Consider the following 26,629-nt stretch of genomic DNA (forward strand, 5'->3'; position numbering starts at 1 on the left):
TCTTTTAGCATTCCTGGCAGCTATATTAATAATTACCCATAGATAATTTCAGTGGCTGACTAAAAGAATGGCACAATCCTGAAAAAGGTTGCCTGTGACCAGCAGTTATACACATAAACTATTCACTTAGCTACTAATAGATTATTTTTTTAGACACGTCACATGTATTTTTAATGACCCAGACATTATTTTTTACTAATTATATTTTAGATAGATCACAGATGATTTTGCCCCTTTGTGACACAGTTTGTTTCCCCCTTTTTTCTTATGAAATTCATCTTTCATTTTATAAGCCACAGCAAGATCAAATATCACATTCTTTTAACACTCCATTAGCCTTGTGAACCCTTCCGCATATATCAGAACAGTTACACTGGGCTACATAATAATCAAACATGATCATTTACAAACAAAATAGCATTAGTTGAAACTGTGAATTAATAATGGAAACCCTAGATTCTTTTACCTTCACTGCCACCAAGATCTTGTCCTGCTCAGGACAGAGGTTATAGCATTCCGCCAGAAAGACCTTCCCAAAGGCTCCTTCTCCCAGTTCCCTTTTGAGAACGATATTGTGGCGCTTGATGTGCTGCACAACTGTGAAGAGAATACAGAATGGAGGTCAGAAGTGAGCTGCAAGTTCAGGATGGGACAGGGCCCATGCTTATAGCCACATGGAGACAGGGTTGCCTGTAGAGTGGGGTACATGTTGTAGAAAGGAACATGTGTCATTCATTCGTTCTTTGTTCAAAAACACTGAGTTAATGTCTTTATAGTTGAAAGGTAGTGTATTTGCTGGATAAGAATACATGGAATTAAGAGTCACTTGGGAAAAGGCCATGAAGCATACATAACAGCCAAGGCTGCTTTTTTAAAAACACGAATACAAGTAATCAGAAAACAAACAAAACCTTTCTTGTACTGCTTCTATTTTTGTACCTCTAACAATAGCTGAACTCTCTCATCCAAAGCCAAAAATTTATAACATTAACCTAATCCAAGAAGACAAAATGTGCCCTCTTTCAGTAAATCCAACTTATTCTGTTTCTCTTACCACCTGTTCAACTGCTTTCCATCTCTGTGCTACGCTAGAGTTACAATGAGAAATTTCATTCTCGCAAACATGACTTAAAGTATTTCTCTGAAGTAAAAGAAATAAAAGATGGACAAAGTTTTTAGTCAGCATAGAGGACAGAGCCTTAGTTCAATTGCTGCCCAGAATCAATTGATTCAGACATTAAAGTCCTTGAGCATTTTTGTTCGTTCATTTTACATTTTCCTTTCAGCAAAAGTTTCCATTAAGAGATTTAATATTTAAAAGACTGTACCAAATTTTGTAGAAGACATGATCAATTTGCAATGTTCAAGCTAAAGAAAGCAGCTGTAAGGGCAGTTTAACTGGCCAACTCAACAGGGTTGACAGCTTGTGTTGCTGAAACCATACAAAACAGTCAGCATCTGGTAACGAATTTAACCTTAGTGCATTTAGCTGCTTTTGCAAACACTGAAATGTAACCCTGCTTGGACAAACCCTATTTGCAACTTAAATCCTAAACACAGCGAATTAAATAGCAGTGCACAGGCATCAAATTGGCTTCTGAAAAGGCATGAATTTCACTTTGGATGCTTAATTGCAGGGACCAGTACTGAACCCGACCAATAATTTAGGATACATTCAGATACAGACCAACTCCTGCCTCCCTGATTGACCACATGACTGTTCCAAACTGGGTGACCACCTAGGCAGAAACCACTTTGCCTCCATTACTAAAAGATGGAAAATGGAGTGCTGCTAGTAACAACAATGGGGAGAAATGGCACAGCCTGCCCTCACTGCTGTCACCAGCACTTGGAGAAAGGGCCCATGATCTATGAGAGAAAAATATGTGTCCCCCACACCCCAAGCCTATGGCAATGTAACCCAAGTGCACTGTATATAAATGCACTTGGTATCGACATGTGTGTGTGCAAGGGGAGCCTGGTGCTGGACCAAGCCAGGAGAGTAAGAGATATGTCCAGGCTCCTCCATCATGAGCCTGCCAGGCAGGCAGCACATCCAAGCAGCAGACCTCCACCAGACCCAGCTGACACACCCAGGCCAGCATGAAAGCAGGCCCACCATACCCTGGGGGCGGAATGAGGAAAACCAGCTTCTCCCCATGCCACACCAAACCCACCAGGGCTTGCTCCTGTCCCTGCAGCTGGGTGCTGCACAGGGGGCATTGCTCACCCCCCCCTCCAATGCCAGGTCTCCCAGCAGATGCCACACATCCCATTAATAGTTGAATACACGTGAAATGAGACTGCAAGGTACCAATGTTTTTCACTCATCAGTGCACTCATATGGGTACGCTTTGTTTGGCCAGCTACCTGAGCAGCTCCCCTGCAGTCAGTAGTGATTTTTGTTTTCATTTCCTCCTCAGCACTGGCTTTTCAAGTCAAGCACAAAATAAGAGTCAGCACAAGATATGTGTGAACCAAAACACATCTCCTCCCCATGGACACAAGTTAACTGGCATCCCTCACCTCTGCTAATACCAGACATGAGGCAGACACGTAGGGAGGACTGCTGCCCAAGCACGCCATCTGAGCACAGGAGCGTGGCACACCTCATGACCTGCGCTTTAAAAAATGCTTACTAATAAATGAGTACTCCCCCCTATCCCCTGCCAAACCTGCCATTCAACTCTGCCTCTTGGGGAATTCTTCTCTTTCCCTCTGCTTGATCAATATCAGCAGGAGGCCACCTCTCTTCCTTTCCTAGAGAGAGAAAAGTTCAACTCCACGTTACCAGCATCACCATCTTAAAATATCCACAAAGCCCATAGACAGGGAGTAGGGCTGAGATCCTGTCCTACTGGCATCAGCAGCAAAACTGCACCAGAGGCAATTTTTCACTTGGTTCTCTCCACAGCTGACAAAGACCTGGTGATGAGCACCACTGACTTTCTGAATTTTGTGGGGTTCCTTTCCATTTTGAACCCAGCACACCCCCAATGTTGGCCCTAGCAGTACAAAGGTTTTTTTGTGAAGTTCCTGGAGGACTTCACAAACAATGGAGTAAAAATAAGTAAGAAACACATAAAATACTTCTCTGTAGTACACTTAGAGCTGCTGCTAAATGTTCTTATATAAACCAACTATTTGAATAAGCAGCTCATCCCATAAACCAAACTGCCAAAACCAAAACACAGCAAGCCGCAGAAGAGATCTGTGCAGAATATATTTGCACCTTGTCACACTCTATCCATCCATCCCTGTTACCTTTCTGAGCTGCACCAATTTACTAAACAAGTAAGGAATGACAGTGACTAAATGGGCAGAGATTAAATATAAGAACAATGAAACACATAGGATGTGATGGAAATAGGAGCTAAGAAAAAATCCATTTAGCACACTCAGAGCCCCAGCCATAATGACACTGTCTTCAGTAGGAGGAGATTTCAGCAGGAGATACACTGAAAAATTCAGGTCAAAATCTACTTTCAGTTAATATCAGGACACAGCCACTTATCTGTGTTGAAGTCCAAGAGATTATCATGGATTTACATTGATAAATAAAGCAGAATTTGGACAAAAAGGTGGCATAACTGAATTACCAAAGAAATGGTCTCATAGCATTGTCTCACAGGCAAAGATACAGAAACATTCAAACAGTGGCTATGTATTTTCCTCCTTTTGACTCTAAATTGTGATTGCCTCCGAGTTGCCATTTGTACTTATTAAAGGCACATCATCCTGGTTTAAATGATTTTGTCTGATTACTGTAAAAAATATATTACATTAAGCTAAGAGCTAAGTCAAGTTGAAACACTTAAGAGAAAAATAAAACATAAGATATTAAATGAGACTGAGCAATTCAAACAAGGGTAAATGCTGAAAAGAGGCTGCAGTGTTACACAATAACCACACACCTGTGCTCACAGAAGGGGTTCCCACGGATGACTGCAGGGATTTGGATGGCAACAGGGAGCACAACTGCAGAGTAAGGGCCCTCTTCTCATCTCAAGGTCTCAGAGACATTCCACCAACAGACCTAGACTTCAAAGTATTTCACTCGCTAACAAACAACACGTTGCACTAGAAATGACGCATCAAAGTCTTATCCTGCAAACACTATCTGCAGGCATGGGACTGCATTCCCCAGCTAATCTACCTTTGATGATGAGGCTGAACAGAGAGGGTGACACCACATTCTGGAGTGTGTCCCAGCAAAACAGGCAACTCGGGATCTCCTCACCATATTGAATTCACTGGGTTGGATGTCACTGATTCCAGCCACGAACAGCAGGATATTGAGCAGTATAAATTATTAAGATGTTTCTGCATGTAATTAAAAAGTTCAGTGCTGTGACAGAGTGTAAGTGTTTTTCCCGTGGTCACAAACAATAGGTCTGAACATTTTACCACCGCATGTGACCATTACACCACCTAAGCTGACCTTCTACACAGCACGGAGCATGGTACTGAGTTAAATGACTCATGCTTGGGAGACTGCCTCCAGAAAGTGGGCATGCCAGTCTTGATGTGAAAGTCTGAACTATTTACTTGCCCTAATGTGTAATCATTTTCATTGCTAATAAAAATGCATGCCTTTTTCTTTGTCTCTTATTTTTTAGTTTGTCTGGCTTGCATCTCCCTCCCTTAGGTTTTAGAAGACTTTCTTCGTTAGCTTGAGCAGCCTTTTTGGGTCTTGTATTAAATATACAAAACCAACACTCTTCTTGCTTTTTCTTGGTAAGGCAGACATGGAAGCCCCTCCCAGGAAAACAATTTCTCCAGTTCATCAGTCATTTCCACGGCTCTTCCCTGGAAAAATTTTCAGCAACCTTTTAAAAGAAGTTATTTCCAGTTGTTTTTACCAGCTGGAAGCCACATTCTTGTATCACTCTCCACAAGGTTGTGATAAAAACATAAAATCAGCTCCTTATATTTCTGAAGCTCCAAAGATCACACTACTCCTTTTAAGTCTGTGTTTCCTAAAGAGCATGAAAATTACATAGTTATGTGGTATGCATGAGTATGTCTCATCTTGAACACCTCACCCAATTACAATATCAGAAGTGCTATAAGTTTCAGATATGCCTCATGGGAACAGCAGAGCAGACAAGAGATATATAGCCTTACGGAGAGACTGCAACATGGACTCAGTGTTTGATGGACAGTAAGAGCCACAGCAGACCCGCTCCATCATCACTGCTCACTGCACTACCAACACCAGAAGATCCTGGTGTGTTGCATGCCCACTTAATCATCTGCTGAGTCTGCTTTCTAGGATACTGCTCAAAATTTTGCTAGCGGTACTCATGTGGAACAGTCCTGATGAAATGTGTTGTGCCGGGACTCTGTAAAGAGAATGAGGATCTTCAAGGTGCCAAGTAACCAGGCAAAGTAATATTATAAAAATATTTACAGTTACATAAGGAAAAAGCAGCTGCAGAAAAGACTTAGCTTGTGATGTGACATGAGGTGCCACAGAAAGACATTTTGCAAGTTTCTTCACTTCTCCCACCATTTCTCTTGCAATTGTGAAGACTCAATTATTTCTAAGATCTTGCTAGAAAAAAAACCAGGTGTAAATGGCTGAGTGACTGTTCAGATAGTATACCAAATTTGTGCAGCATCTGCCATTCACATAAAAGGAGGGGTGGAATTTCAGAGAGAATCCCATAGCAGAAGGATACAAAATCACTACAAACACCAGACAGTATGTCTAGCCTGATGGCCATTGGATTCCTTAGTGGCAGCATCTCTACAGTCCTGCATGTTACTGCCAGAGTAGAAATTTTGGCACACTGAGATACCTACTCTCTAGCAATAAAAGCCAACAACAACCATGTGGGGGGTTTGGGTTCTTTTTAAAGATGTCAGCATTGTCTGGATGCAGAAATAAGCCAGCTCAGTTCTGAGAGTATACTTCTGATTATTTATTTATCCCATGCAAAATTCATGACTTACTATTTTCTATATATTTTTGTGTAGTGCTAGTGTTGTTTAATTTTTACCATAGAGCAGCAACAAATTTTCATGCAAGACATGCCCAGCTGTTGTAGGCACAAACCAGCAGGATATTTTCATATATACACATATATAGTCCACAGCTGAGATTCAACTCACACCTATTTAACAGAAGGAAAATAAGCCTACAGAAAACCCACTCCTCAGGTACTCTGCTTGAAATGAAAGGTGCTAGTACAGAAGAACTAAGTCAGAAAGGCACTTAAGGCCTTGCCACATTACCTGTACAGCACAGCTTCTGAAACACTGAATTTTGTTTTGCTTCTTTGAAAAAAACCAGCTTAATTCAACAATTTCAAAACATTTATCCCTCAGTCATTTGCCGGATTTTTCACAGGCATCAGACCCCAAGTGGGGCTTGAGGAGACATTTAATGGGCAAGCTGAATAGGCAGTGGTCTTCCTGGAAGAACTGGAGAAATTTATGAAAGGCAAATCTGTGAGCACTTAGAGGAATGGCATCATTCTCAGGGATTTCCTAGCTGTTGAGAGCTACATCAGATGACAAATCAATCTGTGACTGCTGCAGTTTAACCTTTCAGTTGCTTCATTTACAACTTAAATCCTCACAGGATCTATACTTTAAACTCCAGAATTTCTATTGTCTTAGTGCAAATTAGGCTTCCCTTTGTGACATAGTGCTGCAGCTTCTAGGAAGGTGCTCAGTCTTCCTCCACCCGCCCGCAGCAGCAGGGGCACCACAGCTATTTCCTACTGTAAACTCATTTTGCTGTAGCTGGCGTGGCTTTTCTCTGGCTGAAACTCAAGTGTATCTCGTCTTTTGGGGTTAATATTTGATTTCTGGTGAGACGGTTTATCTTACTCTTTTATGGTAATTGATTTGATTTAGTTAGCCAAGATCCTCTCAGTTTGGCAACAGATAGGTTATATTGCTATACTTGATTAGATACTTATATTCCAATAAGAACTACTTAGTAATAAATTATAGTAACAATGATATCATTGCCTTGAATACATGAGCCTTATGAGCTAAATTCACTCTTCAGAATAACAAGAATAATAAGTTGACAGTTTTTCCAGGCATGAACTTGCCCTTGCATACAAAACCAAAGGTACACAAGGCCCTCAAGCCTTAGGAACCTGAAACCGCTTTTTATTTCAATTATAAATATGTATTAAATATGGATTTGATCTGTTACATGCTAAAATAATTGGGATATATCAGAATAACTGAAAGCTAAATTTGGTGCTCTATATTCAGAATAAAGAGCAGAGAGTAACTGCTCTTAATTTTTCCTTCTATGCTGCTTCCAGACTACTAACAGCTTTTCAACACAGTATGGTAAATCAGCTTTAAGTAGAAAATTTTTATGGAATTTTTACTGGAATTTTGAACAAACATTGCCTTTGCAGATGTGTATACACTTAATTTGTAAATACCAATCTCAATGCACTTCTTCCAAAAGATTAATGATTGTAAAACTTAAAGGCTACTGTGCGTGAGTTGCTGTAAAAAACCTCTGCTAGTATTATTTTATTGTGGCAAATCTGGTCCGTCTTCCATGTTTAAGTTAACTGGAGACAACGATCTCATCACCATCCCCTTCTCTTAGTTCAGATCAGGAAATCCTCAGCATGATAGTAATCGTGAAGGGTCTTCTGTGCTGCAGAATGAGAGGCACTCAGCAAAGGATGGGGAAGTACCATGTAGCATATTTCATATGATAGACACTTTCAGGGAAGAAGGGCCAATAAACATACTGTCTTCAAAATAATTCTTTTCTATCTCTGTTTTCAGAAATAGGCATAGGTCTGAAAAGCAACCCAGGATGTCAGTCTGAGAAGAGGACCTGAAAGAAACAACTTACATTCAGAGACTGAGCTGTATTCAAGCTTGGCCTAAGTGGTATAAAGGTGAAATTCAAAGGAGCTTGACCTATTTTTGATGTAGTTTTTTCTGCTTTGCTTTTTTCTCTTCTCATTTTAAATGGAAAATGAAATAATTTTGTAACTCGATATAAAGGAGGACAGAAGGGTTTTACTGGTGGCCTTTCAAAATGAAGCATGAAAAGTAAATTGAGCTTTCAAGCCTGTGAAAGAATACACCACATGCTTAGCTCAAAGTCCCAAATTCTATTCCATTATATAAAAGTTAAGCACATACTCAATTTTTACCTTTTGCTGAACTATTTTACTAAAAGATAGCATAGTCTCTGATCTGCCATGTCAGCTGGGTAGGTCTGCCCTGTTGCAGCTAATAGTATTATGCATGGAAATAAAAGGGAACAATAGAGAAAATATTGTAAGAGCATGACAGAACCCAGACTTTTATATATAACTTTTAAGCACATTATTTACTCTTTTCCTAATAATTTTTGTCCTGCTTCAGAGCACCTTCTACAGTTCTATCAGTTTGCAGCACACTGTGCAGCTTTCCATGAAGAAAGCTGAATCTTAAGCACACCCATGGTTTGCTTTCTTTGGGTAAACTCCTTTTGCTTTCTGAGGTGAACTGTTAGAAGGTCCGATCTCTGCCTGCTTCTTTAACTGCAAACAGTTAGGTCTTTGCCACTGCGTGTACCGCTCCCTTTCCTAGGTTTTGTCATAAGTAGCCTTCAGACACACAGAAAATGTACAGGTTTAGCTATTTCTGAGGAGGACCCACAAAAGACACATAAAGACATTGGGCAATGCAAACTAACCAAAGGAGAAACATTCCTTGTCCTTTGATCAGATCTCTGTATTATTCACTGAGAAACAAAATCAGCAGAAAGGAGAGAAAAGAAGTCAAGTCTTCCTATAGGCTGAAAAGGAAAGAACCTCAGTTTGTCCCCTGTCCTCTGAGGAGGCAGAAGAGGTTAGTACTAACCATTATACTGTCTCAAAGCCCCATGTGACAGGAGAGATTAGCAAAACCATCATAAAAGTTGAATGGACCTGGAAAAGAGGCTTTTCTCTTTTACAGATGTGCTGTCCTTCAGCATTTCTGCGTCCTTCCATGGCGAGGCATTTGTTGCTTTGCTTTTGTTTCACTGACAGGCTGGCACACCTCTTTGATAGGACATGCCATCTACAGAGGATTATGTCCCCTTAAGGCATTATTTCCCCTTTGGCTCCTGTTACAGTTTCAGAATCCCAGTGTTTATGTGTAACAAAGGCAGTTGTAACTGGCAGCACATGCATGCAAGGTACACCCAGAAAATTCATCTTTACTGCTGGGCTGTGCCAGATAGCTCTACTGCAGTCACAAAGCAGTCAAAAGATTATTACATTGTACTAGCTTCAAACAAAAGCCCTACAAGTTCTCATAGGTCATTCAAATGAAGTCACGAAGGGTTTGCAAGACTGAACGTGCTGAGTGTTTTTCAGGGTCTGATCCTCAGCAACTGAAAAGAAAAGATTACTTTTTCCTTGTTGCACATGCGCTGGAAAAAAATCTTCCTCTGTTTCCATATGAATATAGTACATGCTTAATCTTCAAGCTTAAAAAGCACTGCTTATTGTAGATTGCACATCACCTCCTCTGCTGACCTGGTTCTTCCATTCTGCATCCTCCAAAGGACTAAGACTGCAAAGTGTATGTTTACACAACACAAATTATCCTATGTGTAAAGGTCATGAGGTATCTACAGCCAGGGTGACTTCTCATCATTCTCCAGGGACTAACAACCTCCCCAAATCCTAGAGAATGATGCAAATGAGACTGTGTCATGCCCTTTGCTTAAGCAAACAGTGGTGCTCCTGCTTGGAACTGCTCTGTAAATTACACTAAACTACAGCCCAGCAAGATTTGAGAACACTTCAAAGCCTTTTTTAATAGAAGGCGCCTATTCTAATTGTCCTGATAGAAAAACCAACCCGACCCATGGTTACAGTGAGAAAAGAAAAGCTGTGGCTTGACAGTTGAAACAACAGGACTTTCCCAGATCATTTCTCTCGCAAAAAAAAAAAAGTCATGCATTTTCTCCCCTCTTGGATCTGCATGTCATTTTCACATAACATGAAAACGCACCCATCTAGTTAACAGATCTAGCAGATAATATGAGAAATTTCCTTCCATTCACTTGAGCTCTGGATTGTGTTATATCTGTCAGTTGAAATTACGTTTCTTTACATTTCAGGCAAATTAGGAGGAGTCCTTCTTTTCTGAAACAAATTTGGTGAGGAAGCAAAAGTCTCAGCTACACAGAGCCCCTTGAAACTGATCTGCACAACACATGGCCCAGGGCCACTTGCCCTTTAGTGGATCAGAGGCAATGCCATGTTCTGTATGGCCCGGTGGTTGCAGAGAGCTAGGCACCAGTCACTCAGTCAGCATGTAGCCTGTCTCTTCAGCCAGCAAGCCAAACGGAGGTAGGTTTAAAGTAGGAGCAGAGAGTGCCTCAGTTCCACTACAGACAACAAAACAAGTCTGTTTCTCAGCAAAGTTCCCTTCAGAGTTATGTTTAAATAAAGCCTTTGCAAATTTTCACTAACACGCATAAATCCCCTTCCACCTATCAATAAAACTTTATTTCAGAGAAAGAGAGTGAACACAAATACATTAATAAAAAGTTAACTATCTGATATGTCAGCAGCTAATGAAGAACAAACACCTGTACTCCTTCAGGATAACCACAGCTTCCCACAGGCTCCACTGTGATAATGAACTGTCAGAGCCCCAGTACCAACAGCAACGACACAACCGAACAACCACTAAATGAGATCTTTTAAAGCTGTGGCCCATGATGAGGTTGAGGACAAGTTCAGTTTCTGCCAGTATGCTTTCAGCACCTAGAAGCATCTTGGTTTTGAGTTGATAATTACAGTGTGCTGAGCCAAGCAGCTGTCACTAAGGAACAGGAGCTGCCCAAATGAAGCAAAATGCATAGAAGTTTACTGCTGATTTATCACACAATAATGAACCCAGTTACAGCCTTTTGAGGCATGGAAGTGAAAGACTAAAAGAGAGAGGAAAAAAAAAAAAAAGATGAAAGAGAGGAAGAAAGAGCTTTGAACATTTTGTTCCAGTCAGTTTCCAAGAAAGAAGAAAACGCCAGGCATGATTCAATCGGAGGATGCCCTCCCACAGCCCCGCTGTTTGCTGGAGAAGTGGCCATTGGGCAGATACCCGAGACATGTATTTCCCAAAGCACACAGATCCAGTCTTTGCTGAGACATGAACTCTCACTGATGGCAAAACACACACACAGCAGGGCAAACAAGAAGAACAGCAGAAATATCTGAATGAACTTTATTCAAGATCTGACATATGATGTCGATATAATGAACATGACCTAAAGAAGAATGTTACGCTCATAAGCAGACTGATTTGGCAGCTCTGACCAATTAGTACCAGTTAATTTTATGGTGATAGCTAGTACACACATATGATATTTTGTAAAAGCTTAACAGATGCCACCATAAATCATGGTCACCTTTCTCCCCTGCACTCTTTATATTTGGAAAGTACTTGCATTTGAATCTTCTGTAATACTACTTGTAGACTGAAATGAATGCAAATGTAATTCTGGAAGTTTCTGCAAGAAACCAAAAATGCATGGACCAGAAAGTGTCTATATGATTGCTACTTTTAAAAAACAAAACTGCTTTGTTCCAACTACTGTACACGATGATATTTACAGCAACTGCAGTCTGCACAGAACAGAGATAGGCAAAATGTTGGGTTTTCCCCCCCTTCCTTCTGAAGTTCAAGTCCTCACCCAGAGCAATAAATACCAGCTGCCTACATACTCATGTACTTTGAAAGCATTTTGAGCAGTAACCAACGCAATTGGCCGCTACATTTGTTGAAATGTAATGGCAGAATACTCCATGTGTTTATCAGTAAAGGAAATATTAAAAATTACCATAATTTTTATTGTTACCAGTGAAACAGCTGGATTTTTGTCTCAAGTTGCTGGGAACTGGCACTTGCAGCTAAGGAAATGGGTGTTGTCCGTTGATACGCATGACATCTGCACTTAACTAAAACACAGAGGTACACAAAGCGTTATTGTTAGCCCTACAGACAAGATGTCACCAGGGTACATTAACAGACCACTTTACAAGCAGTGTTGATTAACTGCCACCTCCTGCAAGACCACCACAAGCAGGAGGGCAAGTACAGACCTGCTTTTAGGAGGGACTGGTCTGAAGCCTGTTACAGACCTGGAGGGCTACTTCGCTTTTTAGTAGTCCATCATCCACAAAATGGTCCTCAAGCAGTTTCCAGGACTCTCTGTTTCTAGCCTGTCCTTCTGGACAGAATTTTAAAGGACGAGGGAGGGTCTGAAGATAACATAATTATTTATAAATCAATTTCAAGATTTATTTAGTAGTTTTCCCAGTGTTTTCCCATGTACAACGCTCAACTAACTTCCAGGCTAGTGTGTTGCTTTCACCATTGCTTCTGTCACATTTATTCTTCCCTTGTTGTAACATTTTCTTCGATAGAAGAATGGTAATTCAGCCACATGTTCCAAAAATATAACACGCTCTAACTGCAAAAATAACCACTACTGATTTGCATTTTGCCTCACAGAGAAACTACAGACAGGCAACATTGTTTGGTTCTGACACCTAGATACACACAGAGACATGAAAAGGTATTTGTCATCACTGCTTTGGCAAACGACTCTTATAAGGCTTCTGCTGAATTAACCCCTTTATCATTGTTTTCCCCCACCTAGAAAACAAGGCCAGAAATGCTTACCTAGCTGTTTCATAATAGTGGTGTTTTTTAAAATATTAATCCCTATTTGGACAGTGTCACAAAGCTATAAAGTGCAAGTTTTGTACTATCAGAGTTCTTACTTGATATATTTTGAAAGCAATGGCCCAAACTCCTGGCTGCCATTACTTTCTTAATTTCAAAATCTCAACTGGAAACTCTTCAGATATGGCTGCAACGAATACTTTCTTTTATTTTTACAGATTCTGGTCTCCTTGCAAGTTTAAGGGCATTATAACACAGTCAAAAAGAAAAGCAACTGGAAAGAAAAAAAAAACATTCAGAAAAAAGATTTTACAACAAAACCGTTTCTCTTGCATTGCCTTCAGTGTTATCTTGCATGCCATTAAACTAATCCTGCTCTCACTCACAAAATGTAAACTGGGAAACTCAGTGGAGTCCTTCTAGATTAACAGTCACAAAGAGAAGCTGCTGAAGAAAGCAATTAAGAAACCCACAGCATCCCTTAATTTAAGACCCAAAAAAAGCCCCAAAGACTTGCTATGAACAAAAGAAAATGTAAGGTCTGCTGCTTAGCTAAGTGCCCTAATTCTTTGCTTATTCCAGTCAGTATGTTGTTAGTTTACAGTCTTTTATGTGTACCATCCTGCATAAAAATAAACAGGCCCTCAGGGATTAACATACCACAACCAGTACTTCAAAACTACTTGCTGTAGCTCTCTTTCCACACCTTCATGAATGTAAACAAATAAAGATTTCTGAACAGGAGCTACTGGAATAACTTCCCTTCATAATGTGCCAAGCGGACATCAGAAATACCAGTTGTTGTGGAATACCAATACAGTTGTTGTGGAAACTGGGAAAAATGGTAAATTGCATCCTAATGAGGGCTGTTCTAGCTAAGGATACAGAACAACATTGTTCGGAAAAATCTCAAGACTTTAGTATTTTTGTTCATAATTAACCAAGTTGAAAGCTACAGTAGTAAGGAGCAGAGCAAGTAGTTCGAGAACCTGCGTTATCCCTGCTACTGCACAAAAAGTACTGTGCTTTCACACACACACACACCTTGCTGAAAGCCCTGTTAAGGACAGCTGTGACAACTCCTGCTCCCGCACGGCGTTTTAAATTCAGGCCCAGCTCTGCAGGAGTCTCACAGAACTTTCCCAACTCAGTGACAGACTTGTCACTGACATTGAGGGAAACATGAAACAAGCAGTCTCACAGAAAATAGGTCTACCTTGCATCAGAAATACCTCAGAAATTGGACAGGTTGTGAGTTTGAATGAAAAGACAGTATACACGTAGTAAATGTGCTATATATGCTGCAGCTTTCCATCCAGTACTTCATATTTGCAGATATACAGGAGAGGAAGATCATCCACACCATGGAATTTATTGTCTCCAGTGAGAAGTGCAAGACTAAACTGCTAGTGGGCTTGAGAAAGAACACAAGGGAAAGGGCAAGGTGCAGTATGAACTCTGAAAAACAGGAAGGTGACTAACTGCTTTAGTTCAAAAGAAAGGGACTCTCCAGACCTCCACTGATTAGTAGTGCTAATCAGATTTTCTCCTGTTTTCTCACTTAAGCATTTTAGGTTCTGTTAATTTATGTTTCTTCATCCTGAACAGCCTGTTACAGCTCCTCAGGTACAAGCTAAACAATTGCCCTGCAATGGCTTCCCTTAAAGATTTTATACAACATTTTAATTAAACACTATTCCTAGTACAGCAAGAATCTGTCCATATCCAAAGCAATGTCACAGCCATTTGTTTCTGCACAGTGATGGATTTTGTTGTTACACGAGACAATCGTATTTGGGGTATGCTTAGAAAAAAACACAGACTTTTGCTAGCTTATTTATCACTACTTCTTAGTGACTCAACTTTATTTTGATGCCATATATTGCACAGCTGTCAGCCTGTTGGAAATACTTCTGCACCCCGTTTGGTTAGTTATCCTACAATTTCAAAAGCTTGTGATCTCTTATGGAAGTTTGCAGATGTAGTTCTCTCACCCTTCCCATCTATAGCATGACAATGCATGCCAGAACACAGACTCTGGCACAGACTTTGGAGATGGATGTGGAAAGGTTACACAATTTTGCAATAAATTCATTATGATCAAGCAGCACCAGTTAAAGCAATCACTCTCCTGGCCAAAGAAATATGAGGAAAAGAAAAACAAAAAACCCCAAGTCTTCGCTTTTCTGATGTCCTGTTGCATCAAAGCACAGGTTGCAACAAGCTGAGAAAGTGTAATGTGCTTCAACGTCTTTTTCAGTTGCTATGGTACAGTTTCTTATGGAAAATTCCTTGTTCTGCGTGATGTTTTTCCTGCCTCATTTGGGATGGCAGAACCGTTCCTTGTGTCACCTGAGAAACCGGGCTGTCAGTTTCCACCTATTGGTGAGAAAGAAACTCATCAGCAGCAGAACTCAATGGAAAATTCCTCGGGTAGAAGTTTCTGCGCTGGAGGCCAACATGACACCGGCAGCAGGAAGGACAGATGGCTCAGGGGGCAAGGGGGCCATGCAGGAGATCTGGCTTCCACCTCAGCATCAGCCACAGATTTCCTGCGTGATCTGGGGCAAGGGATTTAATCTTTGGGACTCCCTGCTAATGCAGGCAGGACAACAAAGCATCCTTCCCCCATTCTTCACCCTGTGCGTGAAGTCCCAGGTCCGTAACCTGCCTACGGGTCAATCAACTAGCTCCAGGTTACAGGAGTGGGGCCATAGGCCAAAAGGTGTTCAGGCAGGGTTATTTGCAGCTGTGGAATCCCACAAGCCTTTGCAGAATGAGGTCTTGTTTGGACCTTGGGGATCTGAAGTAACACATGCAAATAATAATAAATAATTGCATCATTCTCCTCTCTTAATGAAAAATATCAACATAGGCAACGAGGGAAAACTCCAGCTCTGCTGTACAGCCAAGCAGGAAAAAACATTTTGCTTTTAGAGGAGATCTGCAAACTATTTTCTGCATAGATAATACGAAAAAAATTTCCAGAAACACAGTATAAAATGGTATTACAGTATCACACTAGTAATACAAAGCAATCAGAGATAAAGCCTTTTCACTAGGGGATTTTCTTTTATGGATTAGTTGGAAGCAATCTGATTTAATGTGACATTTTTCCTGCTGGAATGTTTTTCCTTCCAAGCAAAAAATAATTAGATTCCACAACTTCTGCTTCATGACAAAACCAAAGCATGGTTAAAACAAACAAACAAACAAAAAAAACAGAAAAAAGAAAAGGAGTTAACATTTTAATGCAATTGGATACCTGCTGTACTTCAGAATGCTGAAATTCCCATGGGCTCCCTATGGTGATGAAAAGAGCTTTTGATCTCTCTGAGGAAATGGGTTTTGAAAATAATAAATTTGTAAGTGCTTGAAAAGAGACTCCTTTAGCAACGTCTATCAGGAGAATGAAGCGCGTTCAAGATGTGACAATGCAGTTGCACTTCATGGGACAAATGTTCTGGTGGTGCCAATATTTAAAGCTCCATTGACTTCAGTGGAGTTTCACCCTTTAATCCAAGAAAGTCTGGATTTGTTGGCTATCGCTTGCAGTTACATACAACCACTTCAGTCTTTTAGAGTCCCTCTCATTACCACGTAAACTCAACAAGAAAATTAATGGAAACAGGTGTAGGAATGAAAGAAAATAAGTCAAATATTAATTGAATGCAAGTCAGGATATCCAAAATTTTGATCACAGCACTGATGTCAGCATAAAGCCAGTCAAGATATTTGACTGAAAAATGTTAATGGTGTAAAATAAAGTTTAAAAGATTCATCAGCAGGAAAATGTTGATTTTTTCAGATACCTTTTTGGCTTTCTAAAACAAAAAACCAAATTCAACATTCCAAAGTGGAAGAAGCTTTCCTTCCTCCAACCCCACAAAACACCAAAAAAAAAAAAAAAACAAAAAATCTTACCCATAACTTTGGTTTGCCAAAATAAACTTTTCATTTTAAAATACCAAATTTTTTAAATTGAAGATGCACATTTTTCCATTTCAACATTTTAATTCAAAATGAGACAAAATTGAATCCAGCGCTTTGCTTTAACTTACATTTTGATTTTAAAGCAGAAAATAATTTTGAAATGCTGAAATCTCCCATATGAGGAAAATTCTATTTTTGAACAGCTTTACTTCTGTGCATTTAAAATCTCAGCTATTACCCTGGAACTTTGGGGGGGGAGTTGTACTGAAGATGGAATAATTTAAAAGTTGCATTATTCTGGTTGTACAAAGCTGTAAAGGCTAGGACTTTCCTCTCTCATTTTGCATTATGTTGGAGGAACCACTCTTTCAAGGCTGTCATCAGGTGAAGAACTGTATGACAGTCTCATACAGAAGCCTGTGCAGGATGCCTGCACATCAGCACATTGCTCCACTGATCATCTTCCTCATTCTTATCCAGAGGCTATCATATTTGACTCTCAAGAAACTTATCCAGTAAAAATCACATGCAAGTGGAAAGCATCAGTAAACGGAAGTTAAAACTACATTAAGCATGGCAAAGTTGTAAGAAAGATCTAATGAAGTTATAGAAGTTTGAACCAAAACTCAAGACTTGAATACAACTGACTTTTGACAAACTTTATATCCTGAGCTAAATGCTGTGAATTAAAAGTAATTGTTCAGAAAATCTCTTCCAGGCTGAACAAAATAATAATCATCAAAGAAGGATTTTGCAATTTAATTCCTATGCTACTGTAAATACTCCTCAATGTACAAATCCTTTGAAAGAGCAACCATTTGCATACAGCAGTATTTTTGTGCTAGAACACACCATTTGGATTATGATGGGCCATTTCATCTTCATTAAGGTGGATGCTGTTATACTAATATTCCTAATACAAAGAAAATTTGCAGAATGGCTCCTCTGCTTTTCAGCAACCAATGCAAATCATGGTATCTCTTAAATATCCTGTCCCTTTGATATTCACAAGCACTGCTGTTTTATCCCAGCTCCCCAATAATCTTTCTCCAATCTCCAACAGCACAAATAGCAGCTGGAGTCTGGAGGTGGGGGGCACAGATGGCTACAGAAATAAACGATGACCCAGAAGAGCTTTTTGTTCTTTAGCTGTCTTGTACTCTGTTGGTCCTTTCACACTCCCCAAAGATCTGAGACATTTTATAATTACGACCATTATGAAATGCCATCAGGGATTCAAGAGGAATTCCTTTCTAAACATCTAGAGAAGCAATAAACATCAGTTAAAAATCTATAAAACCAAATCAACGGACGGTTAAAAGCTGCAGATACAACGTCCTGTCATGCCAACCTCCAGTTCTCTTCACTGAGACTCCAGAGGAGCGTGGTTAAAAATCCCTTCCAAACCTGACCTGGATATTCAATTAGTTGGCTGTCAAGATGAAATGCAAGAAAGAAAGCTCGATGAACAATAGTGAAAGGCAATTAAAAAGATCCTTAATCAAACACTGCTGCTTTTATCAAGTCAGGTCATGTATCAAAAGCAAAGTCTACTTGTCCAAATCCTTTTGCTCCCTGAATCCAAATCCTGAAGTCAGGGAGGGCAAAACCTAGCTAGTGATTTTAATTGCTTGAACTTTGGAACAGTACAGCTGCAAAATATTGGCTTAACTGGAGTAAATGACCAACAGGCCTACCCTTTTGTCTTTCTTATCTTTTATTTCCTTTTCCTCCCCCACCCTCTCCTTCCTTCTCTTTGGGAGAAGGAGATTTGTACATTATCACTGCCTCAGAGTGTGCCACTTAGTGGATCACTCTCTGGTTGTTGCTTGGGTTATGTGCAAGTTGTCGGCTTTTGTATTCTCCCTGCAGTTTCCCTATTGTCCAAGCATGATTTATTTGCTTCACCTTTGTGATGCTGTTTCAGTTTTCTCCCATCTAATGAGTTTTATCAGTAATTGTATCTCAAAGTTTATATTTATGAAGCCACTGTGGAACAGTGTTACCCTTAACAACATGCCTGCTGGCTTAAACACCTAGAGATAAGCATGTTTGCAACACGGGAGGTATTCCCTGGAGCAAAGCCTGATGACATACAGTGAATTACAGCCATACAGAGAGCAGCTGCCTGTTAAAAGTAACAAGCAAAATGTTAAAGAGTCTGCATTGCCCTTTCTTTGTTCTGTAACCTTGCTATAAGAGAGTATCACAATAAGAGACTGAATATATTCATATACTTCCTGTCTTTTGCATTCATGGATACAGTGTGCATTTCATAAGTCTTTACATTATTTTTCCCTGATGCTTTGCTCCATCACCTTTCATTGGGTTGAAGAGAAAGGGAAGAAGAAACTTTTATCTCCTATGAATCAAACCATCACCTTTTGTGGATCAGACTGAGTAGTAGCTACCCAAAAGTGCAATTTTATTTAAAGATACCTTACAGCTTGCACAACTTAACAACACACACACCAAGAACGTCAATAATTCGAGTGTACCAGGATGCAGAAATGCTTAGCTTGCACAGTATTAAAAGGCTCATTAGTTTACTTAAAAGCAACAACCCAAAAACTAATTTCAAATACACTCCTGTCAGAGACAATGACGTTTGTCACAGATGAAGTTAAATAAAGCTTGTTCCAGCACAGAATCTGAGATGCAAAGAAAACAGTGCTTGCTGGTTTTGGCTCGAATGTGTTCAAACAGGCTTTGATCTATGGCCTTCTTATCCTGATTATGCAGAGTTAACATGCTGTGCAAAATTCCAAGACCAGCTCAGCACTGACATGGCTTCTCAGGATCTGCCAGCAGAAAGCAGAGCAGGGAATGATGGGCAGCTTGTGACCACAAAGGGATTATACCTGAGCTTGTAAACTAGTATCTTCTTTTCTTATTATAAGACAATGGAGATCTAGGAAAGATTTAGACTCAGGATTGCTATCTTTCCTTAGCCTGCATTTCCATTTAAATAATTGCCCTTCTTTGGACAGGAGAATAAAAACTCCTGCATATGTTTCTGTAGCAGCTGTGTTCTTAGCACTTCTCTGAATTCTTTCTGAAAGGGACACCTAAAAAAACCCTCTGTAAGAGGAGAGAAATTCTCTCTGTCGTGGCACAACTTTTCTGTAGTCTGCTGCCTTCTTTATCATGGGGCAGAGATTATTCTCTCAGCCATTCATATGTCTAACAGCACCACTGTGCTGGTTTTGGCTAGGATAGAATCAATCTCCTTCACAGTAGCTAGTACGGGGCTATGTTTTGGACTGGTTGTGTGTTATTAACACTGTTGATAACACAGGGATGTTTTAGTTACTGCTGAGCAGTGCTTACTCGGAGTCAAGGCCTCTTCTGCTTCTCACCCCACCCCATCAGGCAAGTAGGCTGGGGGTGCACAAGAAATTGGGAGGAGACACAGCTGACCCCAACTAACCAAAGGTATATTCCATATCTTAACACAGAATGATTGAATGGTTGGGGTTGGAAGGGACCTTAAGATCATCTAGTTTCAACTGCCCTGCCATGGGCAGGGACACCTTCAACTAGACCAGAATGACCCATAAGCTTTTGCCTTACGCTTTACTACCCAGGAAGGAGCTTTTCAAGCTTTTCCCCACAGTGCTGGTCAATGCATTTCTGTCTGAAGGCAATCCAATTGCTATTCCAGTCTCAACAGCCTCTTGAGTGGAGACTGCAAATACTCCAAAACAGTTGCTTTCCTTCTCATGAGAATAAAACAGAGTCAAGACAAATCATGTCCTCCTGCACAAGTGGTAGGAGAAAATCAGTCATGTATTGTTCTTTCTTTGCCGAAGGCTGAGACTGAGGTTCTTCTGTTTTTTTTCCATTTGCTTCTCCCTTTTTCTGTCCCTCCTTACTTTGTGTGGGACATGTTCCCCTTGATGGGTATTGTTTTCAGCTATTTCTTTTCTTCCAAGCTGTGGGCACCAAAAAAATGAGCGCACATCCTTGAAAGACAGCCTAAGAAACCAAATCTAAACAAATCCTAAGCAATACTCAGAAATGAGAGGAGTTGTGTAAGAATGGCTTCACTTCACAAAGTTTCTAACTGAAACTATAGCTCAAAGAAGTATTCATAATGGCAGTTGAAAATTCTGCCAAATCTGTACTTCCCTCAAAATGATATAAACTGGAAATTGTCTGAAGTTTAGATTTGGCTTCTCCATATACAATCTTGGGAATAAATAACCACATGATAGGGACAACCACCTCACTTTTCATTCTTTCTTTCCAGTGCTGTAGGAAACAAACCAAGGTGGGAGGAAGGAAGAGGGGAAGCACGTGCCACTGTAAAGACAGCTTCACTTCCCATTTTCTTAACTCTGACTTCGACCTTCCAGTACAACTCAGTGCCGCTCAAGGGATCCTCTTGGAGACTGAAAGCCTTTTCCTGCACCCTGTAACCTGTACAGTTACTGACTTTCAACAGTTTCCCGCAACCAGTTTTCAAAGGCATTTAGGTAGCTAAAGGCAAAGCAATCATTAACTGGAATTGTCCAAAGCAGTAAGCTGATTAACACTCTGATTTCTGTTGACCAGACTTGCAAGCTGTTCAGGGGCTTTTTAGAAAACTAATTAGTTGTTGATTTAGCACCTAAATGCCTTTGAGATGCTCCTTTCATGTGCCTAGCTGACATCTGAGAAGGGAATTTAGATTCCCCAAATGCAGAAATCTTAAAAAAAAAACAACCTAGAAAGATTATTAGTTATATAGAGATATGCTGCAATTTATAGAAATGAGTGATAATTTGTAGGTATACACCACATATTGTTTCTAACTGCAAACAACACCCCCATGCAATATGTTTTCATTTAAGCATTTCATTGCCCCCAAAAGCTAATGGGCAAGTCTCTAGCCAGAGGTACTGCACAAATGTTCATCAACAGAACTTTCACAATTTCAGACCCGGTTGTAGGGTCTTGACTTATGTTATCTGACACCTTTTTCTCCTGCAGGGGTTTTGTACTTCAATCACAGTGATTCCCGCACAATCTACAAACAATAGTCTTCAAATATTATGAGCATTGATGGGCTAGAGGTTAAGACCTAGCGAGTATTCACCTCATACCAGAACTGTAGGTCTCATGACTTGATCCACATGCTGGCCTTTGAAGAGCGATAACCTGTCCTCTGTGGAATGTCCTGATCAACTGCAGGACGAGAAATTCATACCAACCCTCAAGGCACCAGAAACTACTGAGCTCAAGGGTTGCCTGTCTCTCTTTGCACCTCTCTGTCACAGTCCCAGTAACCAGAGGTTCCTTCAGCATCCTTGGCTAAGAGAGCTGCTGGTACTGAAAGGTGCCCTCGCTTCTGTCCAACAGACCAAAAGAAAACTAGCTTAAAAGAAAGTGAGAAAGGGAGAGCTCTAAAAGTTGATCATAAAGATATGTTTCAGCAGCTGAGGTTTTACTTTTGTTAAGTAACAACAGAAGCATGTTTCTGGATTTGTCTACCCACATAATCATATTTTTTAAACGAGTCAAAAATGTTGAACTCAGTTTTTTTATTATACAGAATATATGTCTAAACTCAAACAGGTATATTAATTAAACACTTTGCAGTGAGAAAAACAGCCTTATAATTTTTCCCCAACTGCTGTTGTGGAAAATGAGAAGTCTTTTAAGAGGTTTAATTAACAAGTTAATGCTGAAAAAAATTATTTTAAGAATATTGCAGAACATTTCAGAATCTTACCAACTGTGTTACTTTTATCTCTGACAACATTTTAAATGGCTGTTAGGTCCCACTTGTTGCTGGCCTATATGTCCATAATACACATGCAGCTAAGCCTGAGGCAATGAGGAGCTCCCCAGCAAAACCCTGTCAAAACCAAACCAAATGTACGCAGAATTTATGAACCTCAGTAGCGACTTTGCTGGGAAAGGTTTTTCAAGACAGAATGATAATCAAACTGCACAGACCACAGGATAAAGAAAGGTTTGGGAGATCAGCCATCCCAGAGCAGCTGATAAGCCCTCCTGCTTGCAGGGGAAGATGATGTAAGGGCGGGAGCATGGGCTTTCTGCATCCCAGCTGTGCAGATCCACTACCAGTGGGATGCAGTGGGAAAGCACCTCTCACAGAATCTGAGTACAAACGGTGTAGGAAAGGGAGGAACAGAGGAGATGAACTCCTGCTGGGCGCATGGGCTGCCATGCAAGCCAATATACACCCATTCGTACACAGAAATACATGGATAGGAGGGGCATGCATATATTCAGAGTGGGCTGTGGACCCTTCTGCAGTTCTGATGGCTCCAGGCATAACGTAACTCATTGCTATCCAGATCCTCCCTGCCCTGGGCAGATCTGCAAATCACACAGTCTCCTCCAGAACACAAACTGCTAAAACACTCTCAAAAGCCACAGTCTCAAAAGCACTGAAAAACTTAACTTCTCAGAGACAGCTGCTGGTGAGAGGTGTGAACATGTTATACACAGCTGAAAAACAACATGGCTCACACTGCAACTGTGATAAATATGACCCTGTCTTAACTGATGCTTATTGTGGACAACTGCATTCCTGATCATTTTCTCCCAAAATTCATCTTTGGGTGAGCCTGTGCTCAGGACTAACTGCATTTTACAAATTCATTTTTCTGAATAACAATGCATTTGCTTGGCGACAAACTCAGGAAAACGAGAAGTAGGGTTTATGAAATAATTTTTGCTACAAAGTTATTTTATTTATTTCTGATTTTCTCATACTTTAGTATTTATTAGACTTAAAAAGTCTCATTTTATTCTTATTTATACTACCTTGCTTCCCTGGGACCTGTATTTCTTATTTAGTCAAAACTCTTGCTGACACAAAGGAATGAATTCAAGGCCTGCTCCTGCTCCTATACTTAGGCTCATGATAAGGAGCTTTTCATAATGGATTTTTTTTTTACCATTCAGCTTAAATATAAGTACTACTCATTTAACCTCTGTCATGTAATTTTCACATTACACTTTTACATACATATGCAGGTTTCTGTATATAAAATCAACACCATAGAACTCAGTATGCAGCACAGAGTCTGAAAGGCATAATTTAATCATTACAATACAAACAGTGCTAATTGTCATTTATGTATTACTGATCTAGCTACATATTTTGCTGCCAAAATAGTGTATGTATTTTTGATACAGATGTATTGTCAAATGACAAACTGAATGTAGCGATGCCACTGAGATTACACCTACTAAAAGAGCACCATGTTGGGTTTTTTGCTCTTTACTAATATCCTAATTCCAGAGACGGCTTGCACACGTGTTTAATTTCACTTCATCTTTCATGAAGTCCTTAAGAATGCTCTTCACATGAAACCCATGGTTGGACTTGATGTTGACAGTGAATTTCAGAGCTCTGCTGAAGAACAGTGCTTATCTGAAGTTTACCTGACAAATTTGCATGCTCTACCTGAACTTTAACACGGGACACTTTCCTGAGAGTGCATGTTTCACGCTGTCTTGACTTGTATTCTGTGTCTGTACTTGAAATACATGCTTTGGATCTTCATTGCTCATATCTCCTTATAACATCCACTATTTAGCCAGAAATATGTTTCATGTGCTGTATTTCCAGGTGATAAAATGCTCATGCCATGCATAAACTAAAGATCATAGTCCGAGCTGTTCTTTCTCGTAGTTGTATTTCCAGCATTTGGGCTTTCAGAGCAAGTAGTTTACCAAGTAATTCGGGCCACAGAGCAAGATTCTGTATGATGAAAGCATGATTTCTTGCTTTTTTTATTAAATGTAAATGGACTTCATGGACAAATCAAGACTCCAACACAAGTAACTTCTGGGGGCAAAAGTGATTCTATAGGTTCACCTCTATACTAAACGTGGAAATATTCCCTTCTTTCCAATTCTGAATTTTTAAGGAGGTAGAAACCCATGCTTTTCAAGTTGAAGGCTTCTGCCTTCGGGAGAATTTCTTCCATCTGGTTGGAAAACAAAAAAAAATGCAGGTCTGCTGAGTCTCAGAATGAGAAGAAGGAGTTTAAAAATCTAGTTTCTCATGAATTTATTTATTCCCTGTTCCATTTTATTTGTTGGGAAAAGGAAATATGTGACCACATTACTGGCAAAAATACCTGAGACTCAATATGCTATGGTCTGTGGGACAAATCTCTTGGCTCAGTTAATAAAAGTCAAATGCAGCTAATGAAATACACCATCGATGAATATGGCTGACGTTTCTGACTTACGTATGACGATGTACAATTCCAAAGACACACATTTTAAATGCTGACTGAAAACAAACTACAAAAATATTTAGTCAAAAAGATAAAATATACTTTCATATAACTTTATACCTTTATTTAGTCATTCTCTCTCTTCCACATTTGCCTAGCCAATAAAATATCCCCAGAATAAAGCAACTATGGGATCAGAACAATTAGTATTTATATCCCTCCTTGTAATCTCAACCTCATTCATGTTTGGCTTTCACCATCTAAAGCTTTTTGGTTTTCAGCATCTGAAGATCCTGAAGTGAGTGCCCTGTTAAGCCTTACAACCTCCAAATCCTGACTAGCCATGAATGTCAATACTGGCAAGTTCAGCTCTGACAGTGAGTTTTTTTTCTCCCAGTCTGGATTTCACTAAGATTGATCAGTTTTGCACCTCTTCATTCTGGCTGTGGAGGTCATGGTGTCTTTTATGGGAAAATGAGCTGCTTATAAATTTTCAGCTCTGCAAACTTGGGGAGTTGATGGAAAATCCCCAGGCTTAAGGCTTAGTTGACTAAGAAACCACTACACCAGCCTTTCTTTTGTGGACACTCAGATATAAAAGCCTTTCAAAAAAGATGGAAATGCTGACAGAGTGTTTCTCTTGAGAGACTCTTCTTCTATGCACAGGGACCAACTCGGTCTATTTTTCACCCTGTAATGTGTCAAAAATTAACCCTATTCCTCAAAACTGTAGGAAAGTGTAGGATGACAGATACAACCTGGAATATGCCATAATTTATATGTGGGAAATGAAGTCAAATGCAGATTGTCCATTGCAGGCAGTCTGCTCACTGTGCATTGCTATTTTTTACAGGCTACTGTGTGTGAAGGATGAGCAGCACACAGAAATGAACAAATCTGCTGCTCTGGGTCACAGGCCTGGCAGATCCTTGCAGCACAGAGGCTGTTGGTGACATTTCCTTTCTGCCTGCAGCTTTCATATTACCAGACTCTCACGTCCCCACTCTGCAGTGAGCGCCCATGCACCCAGCATGGAAATGCATACGCTGGGGCCAGGCTCTGCTGCAGGGCTTCAGGATGACTGAGAAATACAAACTGGGGGACTACATCCACTCCTTCTCTTGAACCTACCCTGGAAATACAGACAACTACTTCTTTTTTCATGTCAAATGGCCCATTGCTAGTCATCCAAGGGTTGGGGAGAAGGTTGTCAGCCTACTCCAAAATGAAGATAAACCAGTCCCACCTTGCAGGGTGTGAGTGGTCAGAGCTGTGGAAACAACTGGGTATTGAACTACAACCAGTTGCACCCTTCCACAAATGGCCTGGGAGAGGAAATGTAACTCAGTGGGTCCTGGCATCTGGCTGCTCCCCTCTGCTCTGCAGCGGCCATGCCAGGACCATCTCCCCAGGTTGGCAGAGAAGGGCCAGCTCTGCACTCTCAAACACTGCTGCTATGTTCAAAAGCTCCCAAATCATGAAACTGAGTTTTAAAAAAATCACAACGTAATAAACAGAAGAAAACCAAGTGCAGATCTTTTTTTTCTATTTCCTCAGCCTTCTGGGGTCTGGCTCATATTCTCAAGCTTTTCTTCAAAATTTTCTCATTCTAAAATGAAATCTGACATCATCACCAGACTCCAAGACCTATGGCTTTAAAAAGAAAAGTCCAATACTGTGGGAGTCACAATAAAATTTTATCACTCCTGCTTCTTTTCTCCCTGAAAAGTTATTCAAGAAGGTGATGGACTCAAGCAGAGCATTTCTGCCACCTTCCTGCCTAACAGGAAGAACCAAAGTCTGGCTAAGTGTAT

The 26,629-nt window shown here is 40.2% G+C and overlaps 1 protein-coding gene across 4 annotated transcripts in view; it reads right to left on the reverse strand.

The window, feature by feature from the left end:
- Positions 1 to 26,629, reverse strand: part of NTRK2 (neurotrophic receptor tyrosine kinase 2) — a 214,406-nt gene that overhangs the window by 58,390 nt on the left and 129,387 nt on the right. For 3 of the 4 annotated variants that reach the window (XM_074933115.1, XM_074933113.1, XM_074933114.1), the window contains one exon: positions 467 to 597. In XM_074933115.1, the coding sequence (XP_074789216.1) occupies positions 467 to 597 (131 nt within the window). Of the gene's footprint in view, positions 1 to 466; positions 598 to 13,890; positions 15,055 to 26,629 lie in introns of those variants that run through there. The other variant, XM_074933116.1, reaches the window with a different exon arrangement.

Source organism: Athene noctua, chromosome Z (genome assembly GCF_965140245.1).
Source record: "Athene noctua chromosome Z, bAthNoc1.hap1.1, whole genome shotgun sequence".
Lineage (NCBI taxonomy): Eukaryota > Metazoa > Chordata > Aves > Strigiformes > Strigidae > Athene > Athene noctua.